Raw genomic sequence first — 24,183 nt, 5'->3', positions numbered from 1 at the left:
AGCAAGTATTTGTGTCTTGCATCAGGTCGTTTGGCAGTGGGTTTTTTCCCTCTGGCATGATGTTTGCGAGGTGAACAGCTGGTTGTGGGTCGTGTGGCTCCTGTTGCCTTTGCTCCGTAAGTGCTGAGCCTTGGGGAGGCTCAGAGGTGAGCACCAGTGACTTTTGGGGTGCAGGGAAAATACAGGGTCTGCCTTGGGAGAAGATACTCGGCCCTGGAGCTGTGGTAGCTCTGCCGTGCCTAAACCCTTCCAAAGATGCAGGGAGAGGGAGTGGGGGGGGTATTTCTTCCCACTCAGCCCCCGGGCAGAGAGGCAGCCACAGAGCCCAGTTCTTCTACATTCTGGATAATGCTCAAGCTGCTAGATAAGCAGGAGTGAAGCTGCCGAATGATAACATTGTTTGGAAAGAATAGAGCAGCTCTTGCTTTGCAAAGAAAGGCTCAGTTACCTGACGCCGGAGAGGGCTCAGGGCTGCTGCTTCCCAGTGGAGGAATGTGTTTTTTGGAGAGCCCTGCCCCACTCCTGGTGCCCAAGAGGCAGCTGGAATCTGAAGCATCCCTATCTGCAGCATTTCTTGCTGGCTTATGCAGTGCCCTGACCTCATGTATCTGCCAAACCCCTGAGCTGCCTGTCCTGTATCGGGATGTTCGTGCTTGCCTTTCCCACACTGCATTGTAGAGCGGTGAGGAGTTCTGTGTGGGGCTGAGAAACCCATGGGAGAGGCTGTGTCCTTATCTCCTCCTGGGTGTTTCCCAGCTCTGCTTCCTATCACTGCTGGGAACTGAAGTTAGGTCTCCTTAGGTAGAGGAGGGTCTGTCCTGTTAGCATGTCACTGCTGGCGTCTCTCTGCAATTCCGTGAGAGTGCTTCCAGGGATGCGACCTCCATAGCAGAGAGATCCTATAAGATTAGGATTACATACTTCTCATATACTTTATAGTGAGAAGTATTTCCAAAGCTGACCTGCAAGTGGGACAGTCAGGGGTTCTTCAGCTCAGCAATTTCTACTGTTCCTTTTGGGTTTCTACAGCTTAGCAGCATGGAATTGCCTGGTTTGGCATCTCTCATCTCCAGTGCAGAGTTTTTTGGGAAGCAAGATGAAAAACAACTCACGTTTCCAAATGTTAAGGATGTGTTTTGTCCAGCATTTGTAATGGACTGAAATATTTTGATTTTATTTGAATCATGTAAAATGTCTTTAGAGCTGGGTTGCCTCCCAAAACCCACATCCTCTAACACTGGCACTCCATCACTCGTGGCTGCCTCATTTTTCCGTTCTGGAGCCTTGGCTTTTCCATCTGGAGGCAGCCCCCTGCAGATGTGGGGCACGGGCAGAGTGAGGAAGGCAAAGTGATGCTGGCACCAGCTCCTCCCCCCCACCTGAATCCCCAGAGCTGACCAAGGGCTGTGCTGCTCCCGGCAGCAAGCACAGTGCAGAACCCCAGCCCAGTGCTGCAGCCCTGCTGATAAGAGCTGCGGTCGATTGGGAGATGACACAGCTTGGGTCCCTTGTAGTGCTGAACCACTTGGGCCTGCTCTGCTCAACCCACTGGAGGGCCTGCAGGGTCTTTCTACCTCACAAGAAAAAAAAAAAAAAAATTATGTATTTTTCCCACTTTAGGGGGGCTCAGGTAGTCCGGAGTAGAAGCACGATGCTCTTGGCAAAGGGCCGACATAGGAAAAGTGGAGTTGTCTGATGAGGGGAGCAGTCTGTGGATTCAGGGTTGTATCATCCACAGCCAGTGGAATAAACATGTTTATGGGCAAGCTGCTGCAGCCTCCCCCCTTCCTATTTATTTATCACAGGAGCAGGAACATATGCAACAAACCCATTACTCAGATGTGCATATCCGTAACATAAAAATAGCTCTCCCTTTAGATCCACAAGTTTGGCACAGTCCCAAGTCAAAATTAGATGAAAATAGATTTTATAGTAAATTTTGCAGAGTAATATGACCTTCCCCCCCCATTCAAGAATTCTCTGTAAAAGTAGCCAGTCCCTCATGGGCATGACCATCACTTAATGCAGTGGCGTTTGAGTTATAGCCATGACTGGGTGGATGTGATGCTACTGAACAGAAGTTTGACCTGCAGATGTTTAAAGTCCTCAGTACATGCCGGTGCTGGTCATTAATCTTCAGTACAAGAGGTAACCAGTTGTGTAAATTGAACATCAGTAATTTTTTTAGGTACAGTTGACTTCTTTAGATCAGCAAACAAGCCATGCTGGGACTAAGGAACATGGAGGAGGCAGGGACATCAGGTGTTCTGGGACTTTTTTCTAGCTTTGAGTAATTTTTAAAATGTTTTCTGGCATGGTTGTATGCAATTTATCAGGACTGTTAGTGAATAAACCAAAACGGATTCTGACTCCAGAATTTTGTTCACAAGTTTAAATGCAAATTTATTACTCTTATAAAGGGTTTTTTCTCTCTCTTGCTTTCTTAGGAATGGCCAAGGTTTAAAACAATTGCCCAAAAGTTTGTTTCAGGTTAAGATTTCATAACAGCCTAAATTTAGGCTCTGTGTTGGGTATCTGACTAGTGGCAGGAGTTTTAAAGGAGTTTACAAAGCTTTGAGCCCCTCTTGACACTGAATTTTGGATGTAGGAACATTAACTGAAAAGTCTTATTCTCACATTGTTATATTTATTATATTCAGCCTCTTAGGATTACCCAAGAGTAGTGTGGTCATGTTGTTGCCTCTCAATGTGCACCACCAGTAGTTTTAATACTTTAGAAATTGCCATTGGGATTGCTCTCTACTTGACAACCTCTAAATATATTGAAAATAACCTGGTTTTACATGAAAGTCTAAATACATGGCCTGATTTTTCAAGAAGGCAAACCATTCAAAATCTCCCAGAATTTCAGAGTGGATTTCTGAAATTCTGTGGGCTTAGATCTTGATTCAGGCGGGTTATATTTCATTCCTCAGGACAGGAATGACTTTTGGGGTGGCCATGAGCTCCTCGAGGTCTCTGGGAGCTCACGGCATTGTTTGCTGGTGTACTGCAGGGCGCGTGGTTTTATTTTGGTAATGCAGTGCTGGGGATCTGTTACAAATAATCACATACTTGATGCTACTCCCTTCCAGGCTACAGCAAAAAGAAAGACCTAGAGTGTTTTGCTGGTATCTGGTTCTGTGATGAGCTGAGGGATGTATGAGCCTTTGTTGTTACTTTCTGTATCAGCAAAACAGGGAGCTTCAAAGTGTATTTTTAGATTTTCTTTTTCCCTTTTATTTTTTTTTCCATTCTGTAGAAAGCTGAGGCATCGTTTTGTTATGCTGACAGGTGGCTAATGAAAGGAGTCTTAAAGAAAATCCAAAGATAGCAGCACGTCTTGCCTAGTTTCTATTGACAAATTTATTCCTTGTAACCAAATAATCGGGGGGGGGGGGGGGAGGGGGTTTAATTGTTTTTTTGTGTTTTGGTAAGGGAGGCTCATGGAATCACCAAGAAGCCTCATGTCCTTTATTAAGGATGCATCAAAAATTAGTTCATAGTGGTCTGGTCAGCGCCAGTACAAGCTGTGGTATCTGTTACAGATGGCTTTGAGCCATTCTTTTAAGTCATCTATTGACCTGTCAGACCCCAGCAATCAATTAACAATTTATGACAGCATGTACAGCATCATTCATTATCTTCTATAACTGTTTGAAGAGTGTTTCTTTCAAAAAGAAAAAACTATATTTCTACAGGATAATTCTAAAATGTAGACCTGTGATTCCCAGGGCTTAGTGCCAAGCTGGGCTTCTGCTTTAAAATGGGATTCTGGGAGTGAAAGGAGACATTTCAAAATTGGTAATGGGAAGCATGTATTACAGTTGTATTTTTAAGTGGCTACATGAGATATTGCTATTTAAAATGAGATTTGCAACAGTGTAAATGCTAATGGAATAATACAAGGTATTAGACCCACCACAGCTTGTCCTGCTTGAAATTGTAACTCGCAAGTAATATTTGTCACTTGAAATTCATGTGTTGTTTCTAGGAATTATCCAAGTGGCAAAACTGAAAACCAGAGGTTTTGTGAGAAAATGGTTTTTCAGTACGGGAACTGGAAAGTAAAAGGAAGGATTATTTTGGTCCAAACTAAGCCGATTTTTACTACCCCCTCTCTGTTTTTTTCACTATGATGAAGGGAGGATCTGTGTTTAGTGGGGGGTGTAATGCTTTTCTCAACCCAAAATGGAATGGTTGGCTGTTACAGCTTTCCTTAAGAAGCACAGGTCAGACCCAAGTACTTAGAAAATATTGACCATGATAGAGCCATGATGGTTAAGTGTTTGTTACCCCTCAGGCAGTTCCCACTTTGCATGGCACTATTAAATCTATACTGAGTCAGTGCTGGGATTTCAGGCATCCCATCCCTGTTTGAATCACATATTTAGGTATTTTATACTGGTGTAGTCGTCAAAGAAGTGGTGTTGAGGGGTCCATCTCTGAAGTCCTGGCTGCTGGGGCATCCATCCCCTGTGATCCTTGGAGGACTGAGCTGTGTGCCCGTGTCCTGGCCAGCAGTGCTGGGGGCTGAGCTCTGTGCAGGGTTTGTGCCAGCCTGCCTTTCCTCTGCCTTTCATATCCCACCTTTGGTGAATTCAGGACAAACGTCTGAATTGTTTCGCATTGACAAAAACCTGCAGTTTTAACTAAGCTGCTTGCCTAGATTTACCCTCAATCACCAGTAATTGCTAAACAAGCTGCTCCCACTCTCCCTTGCCAGTGTACTCAAATCCTGACTTGGAAACCGGCATCACCAGAGCAAGTTGCTTTGCTTTTTACAGTTGTAACTCTTGGGCTCTGTGCTAGTGCTGCTTATTGAAATGGGAGGTGCTGGACCAGCTGTCTGGTCACGAGTAGCTCCTCAGTACACCTTGTATTCAACACTCACTTCAACAGCTATCAGATAATCAGTAGTCATTCCTTGAGTTATTTTTTTTCCATTTTTTTTCCCTTCTTCCATCCCCTAGCATAGCAGTTCTGTATTACACATTTCCAGTCTTGGGTCAAACTGCGATACTTGCATTCCTTTGAGGACTGCTCAGCTCTCTTGTCCATCCTTGTGTTGAATTCTCCAGTGATTCTTGGTCTGGTCTACTTCTTACTTCACTCATCACTTCTGGCATTTCCCATAGGTGAGGATCCCTCTGCATCTCTGGTTTTCCCCTTCCTTCCATCAAGCTTTTCAAACTTTCCATCAACTTATGTGACTTTACCTAATTTTCTTGTATATGTACTTTCTTCTCTTCTTTGTTTGTCTGGATATTTAGCATCGTGAGTGCAAGGGGGTTCTTTTGGTGGTTTGGTTTTTTTTTGTTTTTGTTTTGGGTTTTTTTGGGTGTGTTTGTTTTTGGTTTTTTTTGGTAGGAGACTGGGAATAACAAAGATGAGAAGATAAATAGAAGTCAGCAGTACGAGGATATTGTGTCTGCTAAGCTGAAAACAGTGCATCAGTGCACAAACCCACATGTCACTGGTGGGGGGAGAACATTTCACCTAAAGGCAAATGAACTGCCAGCAAGATTTCTTACCTCTTCTTTAGAGCGTCTGACCCACATCACTCCCAGATGATCTGTTCCCCTATGACTTTTCTTACAAACCTAATCCTTCCCATTTTAACAAGATATGTAAAATCGTTATTGCAGTCAGAGTGCACGAGGAAAAAAACCCTAAACCCAACCACTTCATTTTCTGAGGTTGGGTTTTCAGGGTTTTTTGTTCTTTTTTTGGAGGTGCCAAATCTGTTCATGCTCCCTGGATCTAGATAACAGCATCAGAAACACTGTATAACACTTCTAGTGGGAATCCAGGGAAGACCTAAATCTGTAGTCTTCCAATTTAAAATAATGTTAAATAGTAGAACTGTGAAGAGAAGCTTTTGAAAACAGCCTGGTTTGGAGCACCTGCCATTTCCAAGTGCTAATTCAGATGATGGTTAATGAGAGGCAGAGCAACAAAAGCACCTGGCTGCTGCCTGCTGAACAGCAGTGAGCATCCTGGTAAAGTCCACCTTGGTGGAGTTACATCGTTAGCAGTGGAATTGGTTGAAAAAGAGAGAAACCAAGAAGGGAAGAAGTTATTGTACAATAGGGATGCTAATGAGAGATTTTTTTTTTAATCCAAACTGCTTAAAAGGGGTATTTGTAAAACACATTTTCAAGCTTTTGCTGCTTGTAAAGTCAATTAGATTCACTTAATGGCCTGAAAATCTACATCTGGTGGGGTTTCAGAAGCTGTCGGTGTTCAGAGGATAACATCAAGCTGTGCCTCTCGGACAGTGATTTTTATTTGGGAATAAGCCATCATCGGGTTTTACGGGGCTTTTTTTGAGCCATCAGTAGTCTGAAAAACATCAAAGCGCTGCAAGGATTCTTGAGAAGTGGGAACATTTTTCATGGATAACTCAAATAGCTAAAGAGGATTTCAGTGAAATTAAAAAAAAAAATCTTAACATAACCCCCCACATTCACTGAGACTGAACTCTTGGGACAGTTTGGCTTAAAGATTCAGTGGAGCATTTGCTTCAACTTAATCAAGGGCTCAAATCCCTTGTCTTTTACTGGGAGTTTAGCATATACTTAGGGGCAGTATAGGTCCAAGTGCTCTTTGGATAGTTACAGGAGACCTGCGACATAAATGGTGGTAAACTTTGGCTTTGCTGTATGTGCTATCAGCTGCCTGCAAGATGAATTTATGATGTTTTAGGGAATACTGATGCATTGGAAAAAGGACTTGTAGTTGTGAACGTACTCTTGGATATATTCATTCTGCCCTGTCCTGACATTGTGTATGGGGGTTTAGTGTTGTTTTTGTAGATGGGACAATCCAACAGATCCTCAAAATACTGCAGTTCTACCTGGTCTTGTGTGGATTTGCATCTCTTCTGGCTGTGGTTGCTGTAGTGCTGTTCCTACTTGTAAGTTGATCCCCTTTCCACAGGTCCTTTGTGAATGAGCGTGCCTCAGGCTGAGGGTGCAGGCGTGAAGGTGTCTGCTTTCACTCGCCCCGAGCAGCCTGCCCTTCATTTGCCATGTGTCTTCCTGATGGAACGAGACATGGCCTGTTACCTGCTCACCCCAGTAATTTATTTCACAGATGTCTTTCAAATCCCCAGCTTTTGTGACTGGTATTGAGGCTGGGGCTCACATGAATGTGGGGTGTAGGGAGGTGATAGATGGTTATCACAGGAGATCTGGATTAGGCTTTTGTAGGGACTTTTTTGGCCTGGTTGTTCTGCCATGGTAGTCTGAATGCGTGGCAAAGGTGGGGCTTTCTTCTTCTTTTTTTTTAATTTTAGAGATGTAGATATTTACACATGTAATTTTTATTTATCCACAACATGTCCATTGTCTGTACCCAGCCTGACAGATGTTTGTGTATTTATGGATGTGGAATTTTCTCTCACTGCCACCTTAAATAAATGTGCTAGTTTGAGTCTGGACTAGTGAAGCTCAGTGGAATTATACCCAAGTCACATTGGCTTTGATGTGCTGGGAGAGTGATGTAGAAAAATGTTGGCTTTCACAAGAGTGGATATCCTGATGTGTGCTTTTTCTGCGCTGTGGCAGGGCTCTGGCCTCACATGGGGCATTGCCACTGGTTTGCTGAGAGTTCAAGGTTGAAGCAGTGTGTGGTGATGAAGGCTCCAGCTGCTTGGGGGGTTCTTTCTGGGCTCTGCACCCTGCTCTATTGAAAGACATTCCTTCCTATGGCAGGGGATTGGAGCCAGATGATTTTTAAGGTCCCTTCCAACACAAATCATTGTAGGATTCAATGACTCGTGGCAGAAGGAGGTGAAGTCCTGAGGCAGTGTTTGCTCTCCTTGCTGTGTAAGGCTCCAGCAGAGTGGGAGTGGGGGAGCCCTTTACCTTGGCATACACAGGTGGGACACACTGGAAAACCTCACCCCAGGGCTTTGTTTGGCTGAGTTAGGGATAAATATAGCAGCCCCCCAGAGGTTACATATTCACAGTAAAGCTGGAGAAGTAAGAGGGCTGCATGCCAGAAAGGTGTTCAGTTACAGTGGGAGCTGTGGTGGGGTGGCCATGGGGAGGAGGTACCTGGAGGATGGTAGGTTGCCTCCACAGGCTTGCTGGAAAAAGGCCTGTGTTTATTTTCAAGGAGAGCACTCATTGCAGTCGTGTCCTCGGAAGTCCTGGCTGTCCCAGTTGCCTCCGAAGGGCTGAGTACCCTCAGACACCATCTCAGGAGGGCTCAGCATGTCCCAAAACCAGGCTTTACAAGCACAGTGGGATGAGAAAGCTGTGGTACCCCTGTCTGCTGATTCTGCCTGGTCGTGGAAGTCACCACCCACCTGGTTGAGGGTTGGGTTGAAGATGTGGGACGGTGCAGATACCAGGAGGTGCCTGCAGCTACCAATAGGTCAGATCCAGCTCCAGCAGGACTGGGGGACACCATAGGGTGTGGTGGGGAAAGGGCCTCCTTCCCTGCTCTTCCTGAATGGGTTGGGCTGATTGGTGTGTTGTAGGGAGAGGCTCATTGCCCTAAGAAGTCCTCCAGTGTTAGAAGTGTGATGGTGCTAAAAGCGCGTCAAGAATACTCAGAATGTTTGCTACCAGAGAGGTTTGCTAGTTATTTATTCATTTATTTATATGGGTCAGGAGTTGGATTTGCCACAAACTGTAATATTAATCCTGTTGCTACCTCTAGCCTTGGATGTCAGAGGTACATCAGACCCTGTTCCATGGGAAAGGCCTTGTTTCTTGGCATGCTGCAGATAGAAATTGGTTTTATTCCATCACTTTCCGTGATAGGTTGAGTACCTCTGCAGAGGCAACATGCTGCCTTGATGGGAGTAGGGCAGAAAGTCTGGGGTTGGTTGTCCCAAGCCTGGTTCTCCTTACTAGTTTGATTATCTTTTTGGTTTCCCTGTTAGTCTAGTACTCCTTCCCCAGAGGTTCTGGGAATAGGTTTGCCCCGGTGTTTGGGGGACTCATGCAGGTCAGACAGGGTTGGTCCAGTGAGAAATGCTCAAATGAGTGCCCTTGGTGAGCAGCAGGGAAGGACAGAGGTAGTGAGCCAGCCTCACTCCTCACCTCTTGATCTCTTCCCAGTCCATTGTGATGGATTTTTGGGGCTCATCTTGGTGTAGCAGCTGGTTACAGGGTGGGTTTGTTCAGGCTAGTGATAACTGATGTCCTTACTGGATGCCTGTGCTCTGGGAAGGTTGTGTGCGCAGCACCATTTCAAGGTGTTGTGCTAGAAATCGGGAATATTTATTGCTTGCAGTAAAATTCAGGTGGTAGAAGGCTTGATCTCCTTACTTCAGCCCGTTCTTTTTACCAAATCTGTGCCCTGAACCTTTTCTTTGTTCCTGATGTCTTCCTCAGTTTTGAGTAAAGAATTCTTCAGTGTGGTTTCAGAGAGAATATTACTCCTTGTGATTGCTGATTCGCTCCTATAGATTATGAAAAGCTAGAGATCAGGGAGGTTTGATCAATTGTGTTAGCAACAAGATAGGGTTCTTGTGAAACCAGGCATGTGCAGAAGGAAAGGCTTTGAGTGCGGCAGAGCCATATTTATTGTTGGTGTTAGGAAAGTATCCTGGTAGCTCCTCTTTGCTGTGCAGGTTTTGGTGAAGTGGGAGTCCCTGTCTGTCAGTTCCCAGTTTGTCCCAGGAAGGAAAGCAGAGGAGCTGCCCTGGGATCTGAGACTTTTCTGGTCAGTGTTTCTGCACCACAGATACTGCCTTGTCATTGTTGTTCCTCGACTGCTGTGGTAGGAAAGTCCTCATTTAGAGACTCATGAGGGCAGCAAGAACACAAAAGGGAGCTAGCACCATGCTCAGAAGCACTGAAACATGCTGTGCAGCATGTTTTGGTTGAATGTATGCACCTGTTCCTTGATTTGGTCTACTGTGGTTTCTTTTGGTGGGTGGGTTTTTTGTTTGGTTTTTGTCTGTCACTTTTAAAATATGTCAATATTCTTAGTTGTTCTCATTTTTACCTTTTAGGGGAGGCACTGCCCAGCCTTGTGTTTGACACTGATTTGAAGAGTTTGCATGCATAGATGAGTTACTCTGTCCTGATGCATCATTATGCCATATCCTAAGTTTGAACTTACATCTTGGCTGCAGTTCATCCTACCTACGTTGCTCCTGACTGAAAGCAGTTGCTCACAGCGAGCTCTGTAGGCTTTAGCTGTGATCTTTTGCAGAAGAGGGGCTCTCCTGAAGAGTGACTCATCTCAAAGGTTGTTGACCTCACAGCATCATAAAACCCCCTGGAAGTCTTTGTAGGTCTCAGAATTATGTTTGTTATTTAACCTTAAGTAAATGAACCTTAGTTTCTCCGTGTGTTGCGAAGCATTTGGTGCAATACCTATGTAGATACAGGCACTTCTGTTGAATAAAGGGAGTCTTGGTTAAATTTAGACCAGACAAGTAGTGATGGATGGCAAAAATCAGATTGATTCTGACCATTTTCCCTGTTTGATTTATGGCTTGGCCAACTGCTAAGCTAAAGAAAGCCATTCAATGGTTATTGCTCAGTCCCTTCTTACAGTAAAGTGTATAAAGTAAAAGTCAGCCACCAAGTAATGAATTCTAGAACATCCAATAATTGTAGATCTTCCAGTTTGTTCAATGTTTGGAAGTGAAAATTGCTGCAAGGCAAATTCAGTACCTTTTGAAAGCAATAAAGCCATGTAGTGAAAGATTGATGTAGAAGATGGAGACCAAGCCTTAACGATGTCCTTTTAAGGAGCTGGCTCAAAACACAACCAGTAGCACATTTGATCTTGTAAACTAATTTCGCTAACAAGGAGCTGATTGTCACATCAGTCTTTTGGAGCTGGCACGACCCAGGCTAGCAAAGCAGGCAGAAGAGCTTGATTTCTTTTTTGCTTAAAACTTCTAGCTGAAAACCAGTCTAAATTCTAGAACATAGGTGTACTTAAGGCCTGACTCTGCAGTTAATCAGCTTAGTGTGTATTTTGCATACATAAGGAGCATCTGCCCTGAAAAGTTTAAGTACTTTTTTCCTGGTTTTGTCCATTTGTGCAGACCAGACCGTTCTGCTGAGCCAGCTCCATTGCGCCAGGACTCATCATCCAGTCAGCCCTGAGGACAATGCCTGGCCAAAATCACATATCCTAGTCTTTATCCGCTCCTTTAAGCTGTTTAATTCTTTGCTTATCGATAACAATTGCTCACATGCCAAAACCACAGACGCTGCCTCGTTCTTCAGTCTGTGCTTTCCCCCTGATGACCCAGCAGCAGGTAGACCCTGGTTGCTACATCCGTATTTTTTTCTCCTTTCTCTGTGTTGTGTCCTTCTTTTCAGCAGCAGAGAGCAGAGCGATGGGCCAGGCTAAATCTGTCCAGATAACCAGGCTACTTCTAATCCCCCACAACTGCTTCTGCAGCTTTTTCTTGAACAGTTGTTATACGTTGGCTTTATTACGGTCTTTGCTTTTCAAGGTGCAGCATGGCCAGCAAAAACAGCCTGATAGAAGATTTTAAAGTCCTGCTGTTACACTTCTTAATATAGCACCCTCTGAAATGTGCTGGAAGGGCTGTCTTTATCCCATCTGCGGCATCGCCTGGATTTCTAGCTGCCTCATCAAAAGCCTGCTCCTGCATTGTGCTGAGCACTTCCTGGGGCTTTGCTGAGCACCCCCTCGGGTGCTGTCACACGTGGTGACAGTCTGGGCCCCAGGGGACTTAAGCCTGTCTGTAAAATCAAGCAGTGAAGTGCTGACAATGGGGCACGGCCACTAACAGCTTGCACTGATCCAGGTGTCCAGGCTGGGTCCTCACAAAGCTTTGCCCGGAGTAAGGTGCGTGGGCAGGAGCTGTCATAGAGGTGTTTCAGAGGAACAGAGTGAGGTTTAAAGCAAAGGCTTTAAGAAGATCAGAAATGCCTGCTGGGTTATGTCCCCAGCAGTGACAGCAGGAGATGCTGTTTAGGACCAAACCTGTCCGCTTCCTGAAGTCCCTTTGCTGTGGAATGTGTTTTTCTTTTTTCCTGTCAAAATATTACAGCATAGCTAGCCATCAGTATCTTAGGGGTTTTCTGGGGGCTTTGACACCCCAAAATACCGGCATTGAAGGAGCCAGGTGCTTTTGAGGCTGGACCATCTCCATCAGAAAGCATGGAGTAGGCGCTGATGAAAGTTTTTGTACTGTTACTCTGAATTGCAACCCCCACCCTTTCCACCCCCACGTGCAGGTAAAGCTGCAGTGGGGCCATCACCTGTGCAGCATGTGCTGCCGCTCCAGCAGCGCTGGCATGGTACAGCGTATACCACTCCGAATGCAAGTATGGTTTGGGGTTTGCACTGATGCTTAGGGCAGCAGTTGCCTGCAATCCATAGACCCCATCACCCTGTCTCTCATTTCATGCCCAGGTTTATCAGCTCAGAGGCCACCTCTGAACTCCTGTCTCCTGGGGCGGTTTGAGACCCGCTGCTGTGGAGGATTGAGGTCACAGTGTTTCTGGTACAAATGTCCATGGATCTGCCCTGTGGCTGTGTTGCAGACTGAATGCTGGATGTCACTGTCATCCCACTGATTCCCTGCTGCTTGCAACTCCAGAGGCCTTGGCTGAGCCTTGGGGTTGTTGCGAGTACCTTCAGCCCTTAGTAACAACATAGGTGAAAGGTAGCAAGGATGGAAAAGAAGGTAGATGGAGAAGTAGATGAACTGGTTGCTCAGAACCAAACCATACATCTCTTTTCGTGCTTTGTAGGTGATCTCATTGCCTGCTGCCCAGATGCTCCATGAATCAAGGGATGTCACCCACCCTCGGCATATAGATGCACTGCCCTGTGCTCTTCCAGCTGGGAATTATTTATAGCAGGGCAATGTGTCCTGCAGTGGTAGATTATGTGAGGTTATTTATGGGGAGGAAGGTGTCCCACAGCATTTCTCATTTGATGCATGAATAATTCCTGTGTCCCTGACATATTTTGTTCCCCCAGACCTGGGACTTGTCTGGTGCAGAGGGATGCTCATGGATATCAGGAGTGTTGGAGTCAGGATCTCACCCAGTTTCCATAGCCATAATCTACACTGAAATGCCATTATTTTGTAGGACCCCTCCAGGAATGCCTTTTAATTGAAGTCAAGTGTAGAGTTACTAGCAGAACTTGTGGGAGCTGTCACGCAGCCCTGCTTGAAGCCAAGGGAAACTAGAAAGGTGGAAAGGAGAGAAACTCAACACATGGGAAAGACAGAGGTAAGGAGGGATAATAAGATAATGGCATGCCTCATAAACACTGACATAAATCCCTCCCCATCCTGGCTAGCTGAGCAGTCGTCGTCAGTGACAGGGACAGCTGCTGCCTGTCCTTGGTTGGTCCCTGCACCCAGGCTGCCTGTGTCTGGCTGGGTGGCGGCCGATGTGCCACGTCTGTGCCCCAAACTCCTCCCGCTGGCAGCATTCACATCCCAGCAGCCAAGCTGTCCCCAGAAGAGCCTTCTTTCTCCCTTGATGCTGATGTAACTTGGCTGCTCTGCCCTGTGTTTCACCAAGGATGGAGGGGAAGCAGGAGGGAGTGTTGCCTCAAGTCCTGGGTAGTTCCTCTTCTCCTTCTTCAAGACCCAGACAGGATAAAAGAGTAGGAATTAGCAATACACAGCTACAGCACAGCCAGCTTGGGGCTAGGGGCTCTGTCCACTTGCTGCCATGTACAGCCTATGTCTCTCAAAGTGATGCATGTAAATAGTGCTGGCAGGAGGAGAGCCCAGACACTGAACTTTGGGGCTTTTTAACAGGTGAATAGGTAAAAACGGCTCTGCAGTGGGTCCTGATTCCCTCTGTACTGCCCTGCTTGGACCACCCATGCTTAGCACAAAGAGTTGCTGCTCTGGCCGAAATCACGCCAAAAGATGGCACAGGAGGCTGGACAAGTGACTGCAAGGGCAAATACTCGAACCTCTGTGATGTGACAGCATGCTGTACCTCCTCTGTTCTGGTGGTTCTGCGTGGTGGTGTCACACCAGGCTGTGCTGCAGTCAGAGGGTCACAGGGAGGAGTCAGGGAGCATTTGGATCTCTGGGATGAGCAAGCCTGTCACTTTTGGCAAGCCTTTATGTCGGTATATTAAGAGCACGGAATACAGGCAGCTGCAGACCCTGTCCTGTGGGAAGCACAGAGATGATTTTGAGCTTTTGGTGTTTGGGGGTTTTTTTGGGTTTTTTTTCCCCTTTTGCCTCTTCATAGCAGCCTGGGGAAAAATGTAGGAGAGGGATGTTTGCCCTGTGCAGGATGCTTTCCTGGCTCTGCTGTAGGGGTGCAGAGGAGCTGGTGCTGTCCTGGTGGGCTCCCAGCAGTGGTGATGGAAACTGCCAGCCCCTCATCTGGATGATTCTCCAGGGACATCACCTGTGACAGCTTTGAGCCAGCAGGGGAATTGCTCACATTTGTGTTGCTGTGACATGCCAAAGCAGAACTGAAAGTTGCAGTCTCTGCTTGAAGGGATATTTTCTTAAGAAGTTGCATGTCTGTCTAGAAATTATGTTCCACGCATAAGCCTCTAAGTATTAATGAGAGCTCGGCTGCATAGATAGCAGTGCCACTCCTGAAGAAAAAGAGAGATGACTGACATGTCTCTGGGCAAGATTTCCATACTTGCCCTGTGCTGAACTTCCAAGGAAAACTCCTTCCCACAGGGATGCATCAATGCAAAATTAGCACCAACAGCTGGTGGTGGCCGCAGGAGCTGCTCTGTCCTCTCCCCAGCCCTAAGGAAAACAGGGATAGGTTTTACCTGCCTCAGCCCTCACCCCTCAGTGTGCAGGTGCTGGCACTACGGAGGACCCAAGCGTGAATTCAGGAAGTTTTGGGGCAGCAACGCTTTGCTCGCTCTTGTGGGAATACTAGAATTTTTTAGAAAACAATGTATTTGAAAAGTATGTGGAAGACAGAGCTTTGCCTTTCCGGAGCAACACGATTCTGAGGCTTGGGGTAGTGGCCCCTGCATGCTGAGGGCTTAAGAAAGCTGTTGGAACCTGCAATAGTCAGTCATGTGGGACTCATGCTGATGAGGAAGGCTGATGTCTCTGTCCCCCCTCCCTTCTAGCAGTACTCTGCTGTTGCCTTTGGCTCCAGTCTTTCCACCCATCCACCCACCGGCCTTTTATTCATCAAAAGGTGCAGAAGAATTTGCAGCAAAAATAAATGAATTTATTTTCACCCACCATCCATCCTCGTTGGCTGCGTGGGGGAGAGCTGTGCAGCTCATGACAGTGGAGGAGGGTGGGAGAGGAGGCTTGCAGGCACAGCCAGAGGATTGCATGGCATGTCCTCCTTGGCAGGAGCGGAGGAAATGTGGCCAGCATGGTGCCACCACCGTGGGGAAGTCCTTGGGATGTGGTGTCAGCAGCGGTGTGTGGACTCTGAGGGCAGGCTTGTGCTGTGGGAGATGGGTGGATGGGTTAGAAGAACACCCTCTTTGGTCTTCAAAAGCTGGGAATCGTCCTTAAATTTAGAGCAGAAAGACAGTGCCATCTTGTGTGCTTTCAGGCCCTGGCTGCCATCAGCTGAGGAACCACGTCTGACCTTGCTGTGAAGCATGAGCAAGACAAAATCATGTCCCTTGGCATGCACATCACAGCCATTTTGTGCCTTTTTCATAGGTGTGTGCATCACAAGGTGGGTTTTTTTAATGGAACGGTTTGGGTTGGAAGAGACCTTTAAAGACCCCTCTGCCATGGTCAGGGATACCTTCCACCAGACCAGGTTGCTTGAAGCCCCATCTAAACTGGCCTTGAACACTTCCAGGGGTGGGGCAGCCACAGCTTCTCTGGGCAGCCTGTGCCAGTGCCTCACCACCCTCATGGTAAAAAAAAAATTCCTTTATTATATCTTTTGTCTGTGAGCTCCTGATGTGACAATTGTGTGGTGAGGCAGCAAGCTGAGGAAGTGGAGAGAGCTAAGGAAGCTGGTAGTGAGTTTTCCATGGCTGCCTCTCCTCACTTTTGCTTTTGGCAGCCTGGAAGGAGGCAGGAGAGAGTGCTTGGTGTTTGGCTGGGAACAACTAGGGCCTCCAGTGCTTCAGAGTGGTTTCCCCAGGGCAGCCGTGGTTAAATGCAAGACGTCCATGAAGAACAGATCCTGGAGTGAGCTGGAAGGGCTTTGGATGACCATAGTGATGGGTTGGCAGAAGGTGGAGACAGGTGAGAGTGAAGGCAAAGACAGAGATACTGCCATGAGATGAGTATCTGGAAGGGCAGAGAGAGTTGTAGCTGTCAGGGTCTGTGTTTATCTTTGCAGCAGTGATTATTTTCAGATAGCATGTGAGAGAGTAAAACGTCAGCTCTTGCTAATAATAGTGCTGCAAACAAGGCTGTTGCTCATTACTGACAGCTGAGATGAAGTTAGGTTTGTTTCATCCTAGGTATGAAAAAGTGCAAAAACAAGCCGTGCTCTTGAGTCGATATCCTCAGTCCAGAAAAGGTGAGGAGGAGACCCACTCCCAGCCCTGGGGCGTGGCAGTGCAAGGTGGTTTTTCCAGGGTGCTTCCAAACTGCTCTGGAGTTAAGTCTGCTGGAAGAGTGGATATGGTGAGGAGCTGCAGCTGGCTGGCATTGTGGAAAACATGGAATCATAGGATAGGATAGTTCGGGTTGGAAAGGACCTTTAGAGGTCATCTAGTTGAGTCTGGGTAAAAAGCAATCTGAGGACCTTCAGCATTCTTGCTGTGAAACTGGAGGGTTTTCCCAGAGGAGAGGCAGTCCCAGCCCAAGGTCAGCTGCATGTGGTGTGATCCCAAGACAGCTTTCAGTGGCAAATCCCCATCAGAATGGAATGCAGCTGCCTGAAGGGGAGATTTGACAATCCCATGGGGGAAAGCTGTTCCTGGGTCTGTAGCCACTTTTGGGAACTTGAGGTGTCTTTAGCAGAATGAAGGAACTGGCTGCTGGTGATCCTTGGAGCAGACACAGACATGAGGAGGACAGCAGGGTAGAAGTCTTGGGGACTGATGGCACTGGTGTAAAGGAGAGCTGAATACAGCTCGCATTGTTTGAGCAGATGTGTCCTGTCTGTGGCTAATTATAAGTGTTGTGTGCACAACACACACTGGGAGATGTGCCAGATACTATTTCTTTTCAAGTTGAACTCAAAATCATTATAATTAAGTTTTAAAATTGTAAGTAAAAACTACCAAGGAGTGCAGGTTTGCTGTCATGCTGGTTGCAACCAGGTCCAGTCCCTGCTGGAATGGACAGGTGTGGGGAGGGTGGTCAGAGGGGCTGGGAATGTGAAGGGTTTGGTGGCTCTGTGGTAGCGGGTATGTCCAGATTTGGGGTTTAAATATTCAGAATACCTCAAAGTACCAGAAACGTGCCATTTTACAAATGTGGGAAGTGTTGCTGAGTGAGCTTTAGCACCCTCTCAGGTTTGGTGGGCACAGAGGAGAGGTGCTTGCTAAGAAGAGAAAATAAGGAATAAAAGTGGGAAGCGGTCGTGGAAGCAATTGTGTAACCTCGGGTTGAGAGGAGCCTAGGTTGTTTCTCTGGTTTGAGGGGAAATGAGGCAGACTTGCTGAAGGAGCAGCTCCAGGGGGAGTTGCTGTACATGGGGCTGGATGAGGGGGATGTGATGGCTGTGCCACTGGCTGTGGCCCAGCAGACACCAGTTGATGGCTGCTTCGTGGCACTTTTGGGGGCTGCCCCAGGACTGGCGCCCCTGCACCCCAAGCCCGGGGAAATTCCTGAACCTCCTTTTTGGAACTACACCACAGGAGTGGTAGCCATGCATGTAGGGTGAGGATCACTGTGGCCCTCACGTTTGGTGTGCTCGCCATGTAGCCAGAGGTGTGATGAACTGGGCTCAGCCACCATGTGATGAGCACTTTAAAACCAGCAGTGAGCTCTCTACCCTGCGATTTGTATGCAGAGGGAAGGGTGCCTGCTTGATTTCAGTGCTTGTAGGTGTTCGTCTGGGGTCGTGTCTGAATAAATCACGTTCTGAGATCCAAGTGAGCACCGGGGAACAAGCTGCACTGTCAACACAGCAGTGAAACAGAGACATCTTCACTGCTCATGATAAATGGGTCAAGATGGGCCCTGGTGTTTTAAAAATTAGCTGTTGACCTAGATAGCAGCAGCACGATGACTTGCTCACAGTGAGAGCAAGAGTGAGCGTCACTGGAGCTGCGCATTCCTCTGAATATGGGCGTGAGCCCAGTGTGCTGAGGTGAGCCTAGGCTGGTTCCTTAGCCCTTGTTTGTAGCCAGCTTTTCTTTGGAAGCTGAGCTGTGCCACAGGGAAGTAGGGAACACCTTGGGCATCTCTTTTGGATGGTTTCATGGAGTCACAAGGTGCATTTTTCCTACAGCAGCTGCAGAGGCATCTCTCACCACCCCATGCTTTGCTCTCCTCCAGTGACAAGATGCACTGAGTTGTCTTACTCATGTTTCCCCTGGTTTTTCAGGAGAGGTGGCCCTTTGCCCCCCTGAGCATCCCCCCGGCCTGTGTATCTCTGGTCTTACAGAGATGTGCGGTGCGTTTGGGTTGGAGCAGTTGGCAGGGTTGGTGCAGAAGATGGAGCTGCTGTCCAAGTCAGGTTCTCTTCTGCTTAGCAGCTGGGAAGAAGGCCATTGCCTGCACCAGGCATTTCTCCTGTCATGGGATCTTCTTCCTCTGGATGAAGATATATTGCTGGAGAGCACTGAAAGTCAGTGCTTTTCATCTGGGCAAGAGGCCTCTTAGTGCCCATGGTTGGCTGCTGTATTCAGTAGTGGCTGTATTGAGTGATAATTAAGCAATGGGTCAAGCCACACCTTGAGTATTGTGTCCAGTTCTAGGCCCTTCAACTTAGGAAGGATGCTGAGATCTTGGAGCCGTGTCCAGAGAAGGGCAGCAAGGCTGGTGAAGAGTCTGGAGCACAAGTTCTGTGAGGAGCAGCTGAGGGAGGTGGGGCTGTTTAGGCTGGAGAGAAGGAGGCTCATGGGAGAACTTTCTCACTTTCTACAACTCCCCGACAGGAGGTTGTAGCCCCTGTGCATTTTCCTTGGGGGAACGACATTTCCTTCACACTGGCAGGGAAAAAGAGTGTTTGGTCCTAATCTATGGAGGTCATTAGTCCGCATGTGTGACGTGGTTTTGAACCCCAGGCCCTGCTCCCAGATGTGTGTTTGGCACTCGTCCGTCAGGGGTGGCCGGTGACTACATGTGCTGCTTTATCTCCCACAGGCTCCTGCTTCTGGGTTGCCGTCCTGGACGGCAACGTGGTGGGAATCGTGGCAGCGCGGGGCAACGAGGAAGACAACACCGTGGAGCTTCGCCGCATGTCCGTTGACTCCAACTACCGCGGCAAAGGCATCGCCAAGGCCCTGGGCCGCAAAGTGCTGGAGTTCGCCATGCTCAACAACTACTCCTCCGTCGTGCTGGGAACCACGGCCGTGAAGATGGCAGCCCACAAGCTCTATGAGTCCTTGGGGTTCAAGCACGTGGGTGTCGTCGAACATTATGCCCTGCCGGGGATGACACGCTCCTTGCTGGAGAGAATGTTTTTCCAGGTCCGCTACCACCGCTACCGCCTGCAGCTGCGGGAAGAATAAAAAAAAAAAAAAACAAACCCACCAACCAAAACAAAACAAAAAAGAAAAAAAAAAAATTTCCCTCTTCCTCCCCTTCCAAAAATAATAAATTACCCTTCTATTTCTCATCACCATTTATTTGCCAATTTTGGGTTAGAGTTTTTGTACCCTCACGTCACGTTTTGGTTTGCTCCGTTCAGCTCGATGGGCCGGCCGAGCAGCGCCCCTTCCTCGCATGCTGTAGGTGGTGGTGCTGGGAGTCCTGCAACCCAGCGGGGTGGAGCGGAGCACCGGCCTCTCCTTCCCAGGTACCTCCGTAAAGCACAGAAACTTACTGCAAAATAGTACAACTGCTCTGGTGTACATAGTCCTCTCCTTTCCCAGGTGTAAGATAACATAGTGATGCATTCATAATAGCGCAGAGATATTACTTGAATGCAGTTTTCGGTATTTCACGCATCAGTAAGTAGAATATGCATTCCTCTTACCGTAATCTACCGGTTAATAGTTTTCAGAGAAAAGGTGGGGGGTACACCCTGCCCCCCTGCCCCAACCCGCTTGCTACAATGCATGAAGAGGAAAGCGTGTGCACGCACTCAAACACATCGCACTGCCACCACGGCACTGGTGTTGCACTTTTTTTGGATGTGCCTCATTCTGCCAAATGTCTGAGAGACCCCGGGTGCATCCGGTAACCACGACTCCGCTCCACCTCCCCCTCCTTCCTAAGCCAGCACAGACTCGGACCGGCTGAACTGAGCCCCATTGTACCATAGTGTGAAGTTAAGATCAAATCTAAGTATCTCCTGCGCTGTTCTGTAGCCACACGTAACCTGCAGTCCTGGGCCAGACTCCGCATGTGCGTTGGACTTTCTCTTTGCTGCCTTTTGGGGGTTTTTGTTTGTTTTCATCTTATTTTTAAGGGTTATTTTTGTTGTTGTTGTTGTTGTTATTTTTAGTTTTGGCTTTTGCTGAATGGTGTCGTTGAGGCGTAATGGAGGCTGCAGTTCCTATGGCAACACATTTGCACATTAATGTGCGCACCAAATCTCACCACTTCAGAGAAGCAACGTGTGACAGATAATAGCATTTTGGGGAGCACCGGGGTGGGGGGGAGCGTACTTATTATCTTAACCAGCTGCTTGTTTGATAAATGTAGATGGCCTCACTGCAGCCTTCCATCAAAGGTAATTAACTGCTTTAATGATGTCAGATTTGTGAATTGTACAATGCAAAAAGCAATGCAAAGCAGATTCGGCATGTGTCTGTACCCGGTATGTATGTACAGTGCCTGCCAACTAAAGAATAACCAAGACTACAGCTTCTTCTAGCCTGAGATATCAACTTTTATAACTTATTTAAACAAATAGCAACTTTGCATGAATTACATCTTGGGGAAAAAGAAGACTGGTAGGTTTTAATTTTTAAAGCGTGGTATCAGATGTATTAGAGAAAACCATTTCTGGCTGCACTTAATTTCGGGTGGGTAGAGGGGTTTGACTCTGCTAATACATTTAGAGGGAAAACCCCTTTAGTTACTGGAAAAAACTATTATTTTATGAAGTATTACACATGTGGTGAGGGGGGAACCCCCCCAACCTCATGGCGATGAAGTTGGTGAAGGGGTAGAGCATGTGTTAACCACGCTTGCAAATGCAATGGAAGAGTCAGCAGGAGAGCTGCAGAAGGAAGGAGCCTTGGGGTGTGGAGAGGGGACAGGAGCCCTGGGGCAGATCGGGGGACAGCCAGCACAGACCTTGGACATGGGGTGCTGTCTGTCCCACTCCTACCAGGAGCTGCCCTTTTCTCTCCAGCCAGAAGCTTTCCCAGCACTGAGATGTGGCCGGCGACGCTGTTGGAGAGCAGAGGGGAGGGGGCTCAGCGCGTCCCTGCTGGGCCACGGGCCAGGCACTGGTGCTGGGGATGGAGGAGCCGTTTGGCACAACCCCAGTTGCCCTTTCAGTGCTTGCCTTGGGCGTGGTCCAGCCTGTGAGGAGTCGGAGGGGCAGAGTCCCAGCATATGTCCCAGCAATAAGGGGGTAATGAGGATGGTGAAGGACACTGTAGCAAGAGACCATGAGTTTAATTAACAAAAATTTCTGTATGGGGCACTATATTTTTAAAAGTCTTTCTATGCTGTACATTTCTCCTGAAGCTGAAATAATGTACTGTTGGTAGGGGTTCTTGTATAGTGTACAGAAATCGGCAGAATATTTTCTTGCTGCATTCAGTGATTTATTAACCGAAGTAAAACAGACAAATATAAAGTGTTAGCAGAAGTTGAAAGAAAAAACACAAAAGTTTGTGCCTTTTTTAGTTTATTTTTCTGTTGCTATATAATCACTGCACTAAAACCTTTCCAGAGGGGTAAAAAAAAAAAAAAAAAAAAAAAAAAAAAAGCAAAAACTAGTCTCTTAATAAGGGAGGGATATGTAAAGTCTAAATTGAGCATTAATTTTTTTTATTAGGCTATTTAATTAAACTAATGTTGCTGGTTTTATTTGATACCTGTGCCTTTGAAATAAAATTCCACATCCTGTCAGAAAATCCAAACCTGGAATAAATCCCACCAGATCCCACAGACACAGAAGTACCATCAGGTTTACCAGGATTTTCTTCTAAAACGTGTAAACTTCACCTGATGATATTACAGTATCTGATCGTAATAGCTGTTGAGTTTCCTGGGGAAGAGGTGCTTTGGGAAGGGGTTGGCTTTGGGGGTGCTGTCTGCATTCCTCCCCAGCACACGGAAATGCACTGATAAGGATTGAGTTGTTGCCACTTGGCCGGTAGCTGCCAAGAAAATTTATTCCCTTCATGCTTCTGCCAGTTGCTTTGTGACCAGGCTTTTGGAAGAAATCCAGCTGGTTGCTCCCAGCTCTCCAGCCGGGACAGCTTGTTTCTGAAGGAAAGGGCTGGCTGCCAAATAGGCTGGGATTTGCTCTCCTTGGAAGATGGTGCAGGCTGCCAGAGCTACATCCCTGGTGGCAGCAGTGGGACAGGGGTGCACAACCTCCTGTGTTGTTGCTGCTCTCCCACCCAGAGCTGCCAAGGTTGGGCTTAAAAGCACCACGATACTGTTGTTTTGCCTGCGTTCATGGGAAGCTCCCTAAATGGGATAGCTCAGGCATGGCCCTGGGGTCAGTGTTGCTGGGTTCTGGACCATGCCAGGCTCACCTGCTGCTGCCAGGGAAGTGTGTGGGCAGACCACAGAGCAGCTCACAGGGTGACACCTTGAGGTCGAGCTGCCTTTGGCAGATCCATCCCTCTGCTCTGCATCTTTTCAGGGTGCCCTGGTTTAAACAAGGGGCTTGGAAAAGATCAGCACAGCCCTTTCTCTGGGCCTGAGCATCATTTTGTGACTCTCCCCATCCCAGTTCAGTGCCTGGGTGGGTGAGGAGCAGCATAAGGTGGTTGTGAGGTTGGTCCTGAGCAGAAGAGGTGGTGATCTGGACCTATTGCCAGTCCCTGAGTCTTGATTCCAACGGAGACTCACATCAGTGTGAGATGGGAGGGGATTTTCCTGATTTATTTTGGGGGTTTCTCTTTCCAAGGACAACGTTGGCAGGAGTGTGAGGAGGAGTGGAGCGTCTCTTGGGTTTGAGTAAATGTAGTGGTTAAGTAGGACCAGTTCAGATTTAGGTGGAGGATGAATTAGAGGTGTGAAGGCACTTCCCACAGCTGCTCTTACTTTGCAGTGCAGGTGGGCTGTCACAGCCCCCTGCCCTCGTGCTGCCTGCAGAGATGCAGTTTCCTCACCTGGCTGCTCTCTCCTTAGAGTGGGGCTTTTTTTTGCTAATCCCTGTGCACTAGAGACACTGCTCGAGTGTCCTTTGCTTGGAGGGGCTTGGGACAGAGCCCTTGCTCCCTGAGGAAAGCACTAGGTGTCATGTCCAAAAGTTAAAAACAGAAACAGGAAAGGAGGGGAAATTTGCATTACTGTGACTGAGGTCCACAGCCTTGGGGTTGCCCCAGCCCTCCAGCACAGCCTGGGCCGTTCCCTGCGGAGTGAGTGGGAACTCCCTCCACACCCTGAGCAAACTGGCATCTCAAGCACATGTCATATTTGGCAATAAGCTGTCTGGGAAGCTTGGCCCCTGAACAGATCCAGGTTGATAATGCTGAGCAATCAAACCAACAAAGAAAGTGGTTTCTAGTCTAACTTGAAACCCTTAAATTTGTATTTGTTTTAAATTCATGCTGTGTTTTCCCTCTGTGAAGCCGGCAGCACCTGCAAGATGCTTAGGAATGGCAACTGTGTCTCTGCTGGGAGATGCAGAAAAGTCCAGGGCATTGCCATCAGTGGAAAGCTGTTTTCCCTCCCCTCTGTCCCCATGTGTGATGTGGGATGCTATCTCTGAGAAAGCCTTTACCTTTCTCCAGAAGTGATCCTGCTTCTTGGTCCCGTGCGTGTGTACAGCCTGCAGGACTCATTTCAGAATCACATTTCAGCAAATGCAGGGGGCAAATGATGCTGGGGCCACCTGTCCCTGGGGTTGGGTCCTGGGGTCGTTTTACCTGTGTTCCTCCCCATGGGAAATGAGGATGATTCTTTAGGTCATGATGTCAGAATTTAATAGTCCCTGGGTAGGAGAGGCAGGACTAAGGGTCAGCAGTGGCTGTGGGGTTGGGTTGTGCCTGGTGGGCACACCTGCAGCAGGAGCAGAAAGT

General features: G+C 47.5%; 1 protein-coding gene across 1 annotated transcript in view; it reads left to right on the top strand.

Moving 5' to 3' along the window:
- NAT8L (N-acetyltransferase 8 like) overlaps positions 1–21,918 on the top strand; it is a 28,423-nt gene extending 6,505 nt beyond the window's left edge. The window contains exon 3 of the mRNA XM_066185291.1: positions 19,166–21,918. Within this exon, the coding sequence (XP_066041388.1) occupies positions 19,166–19,533 (368 nt within the window). The 3' untranslated portion in view covers positions 19,534–21,918. The remainder of the gene's footprint in view (positions 1–19,165) is intronic.
- The last annotated feature ends 2,265 nt before the right edge of the window (positions 21,919–24,183 follow it).

The sequence above is a fragment of the Chamaea fasciata genome, unplaced genomic scaffold, assembly GCF_029207755.1.
Source record: "Chamaea fasciata isolate MVZ Bird 193981 ecotype frontalis unplaced genomic scaffold, bChaFas1.0.hap1 SCAF_6, whole genome shotgun sequence".
Lineage (NCBI taxonomy): Eukaryota > Metazoa > Chordata > Aves > Passeriformes > Sylviidae > Chamaea > Chamaea fasciata.
This window is presented reverse-complemented; position numbering and strand designations above follow the sequence as displayed.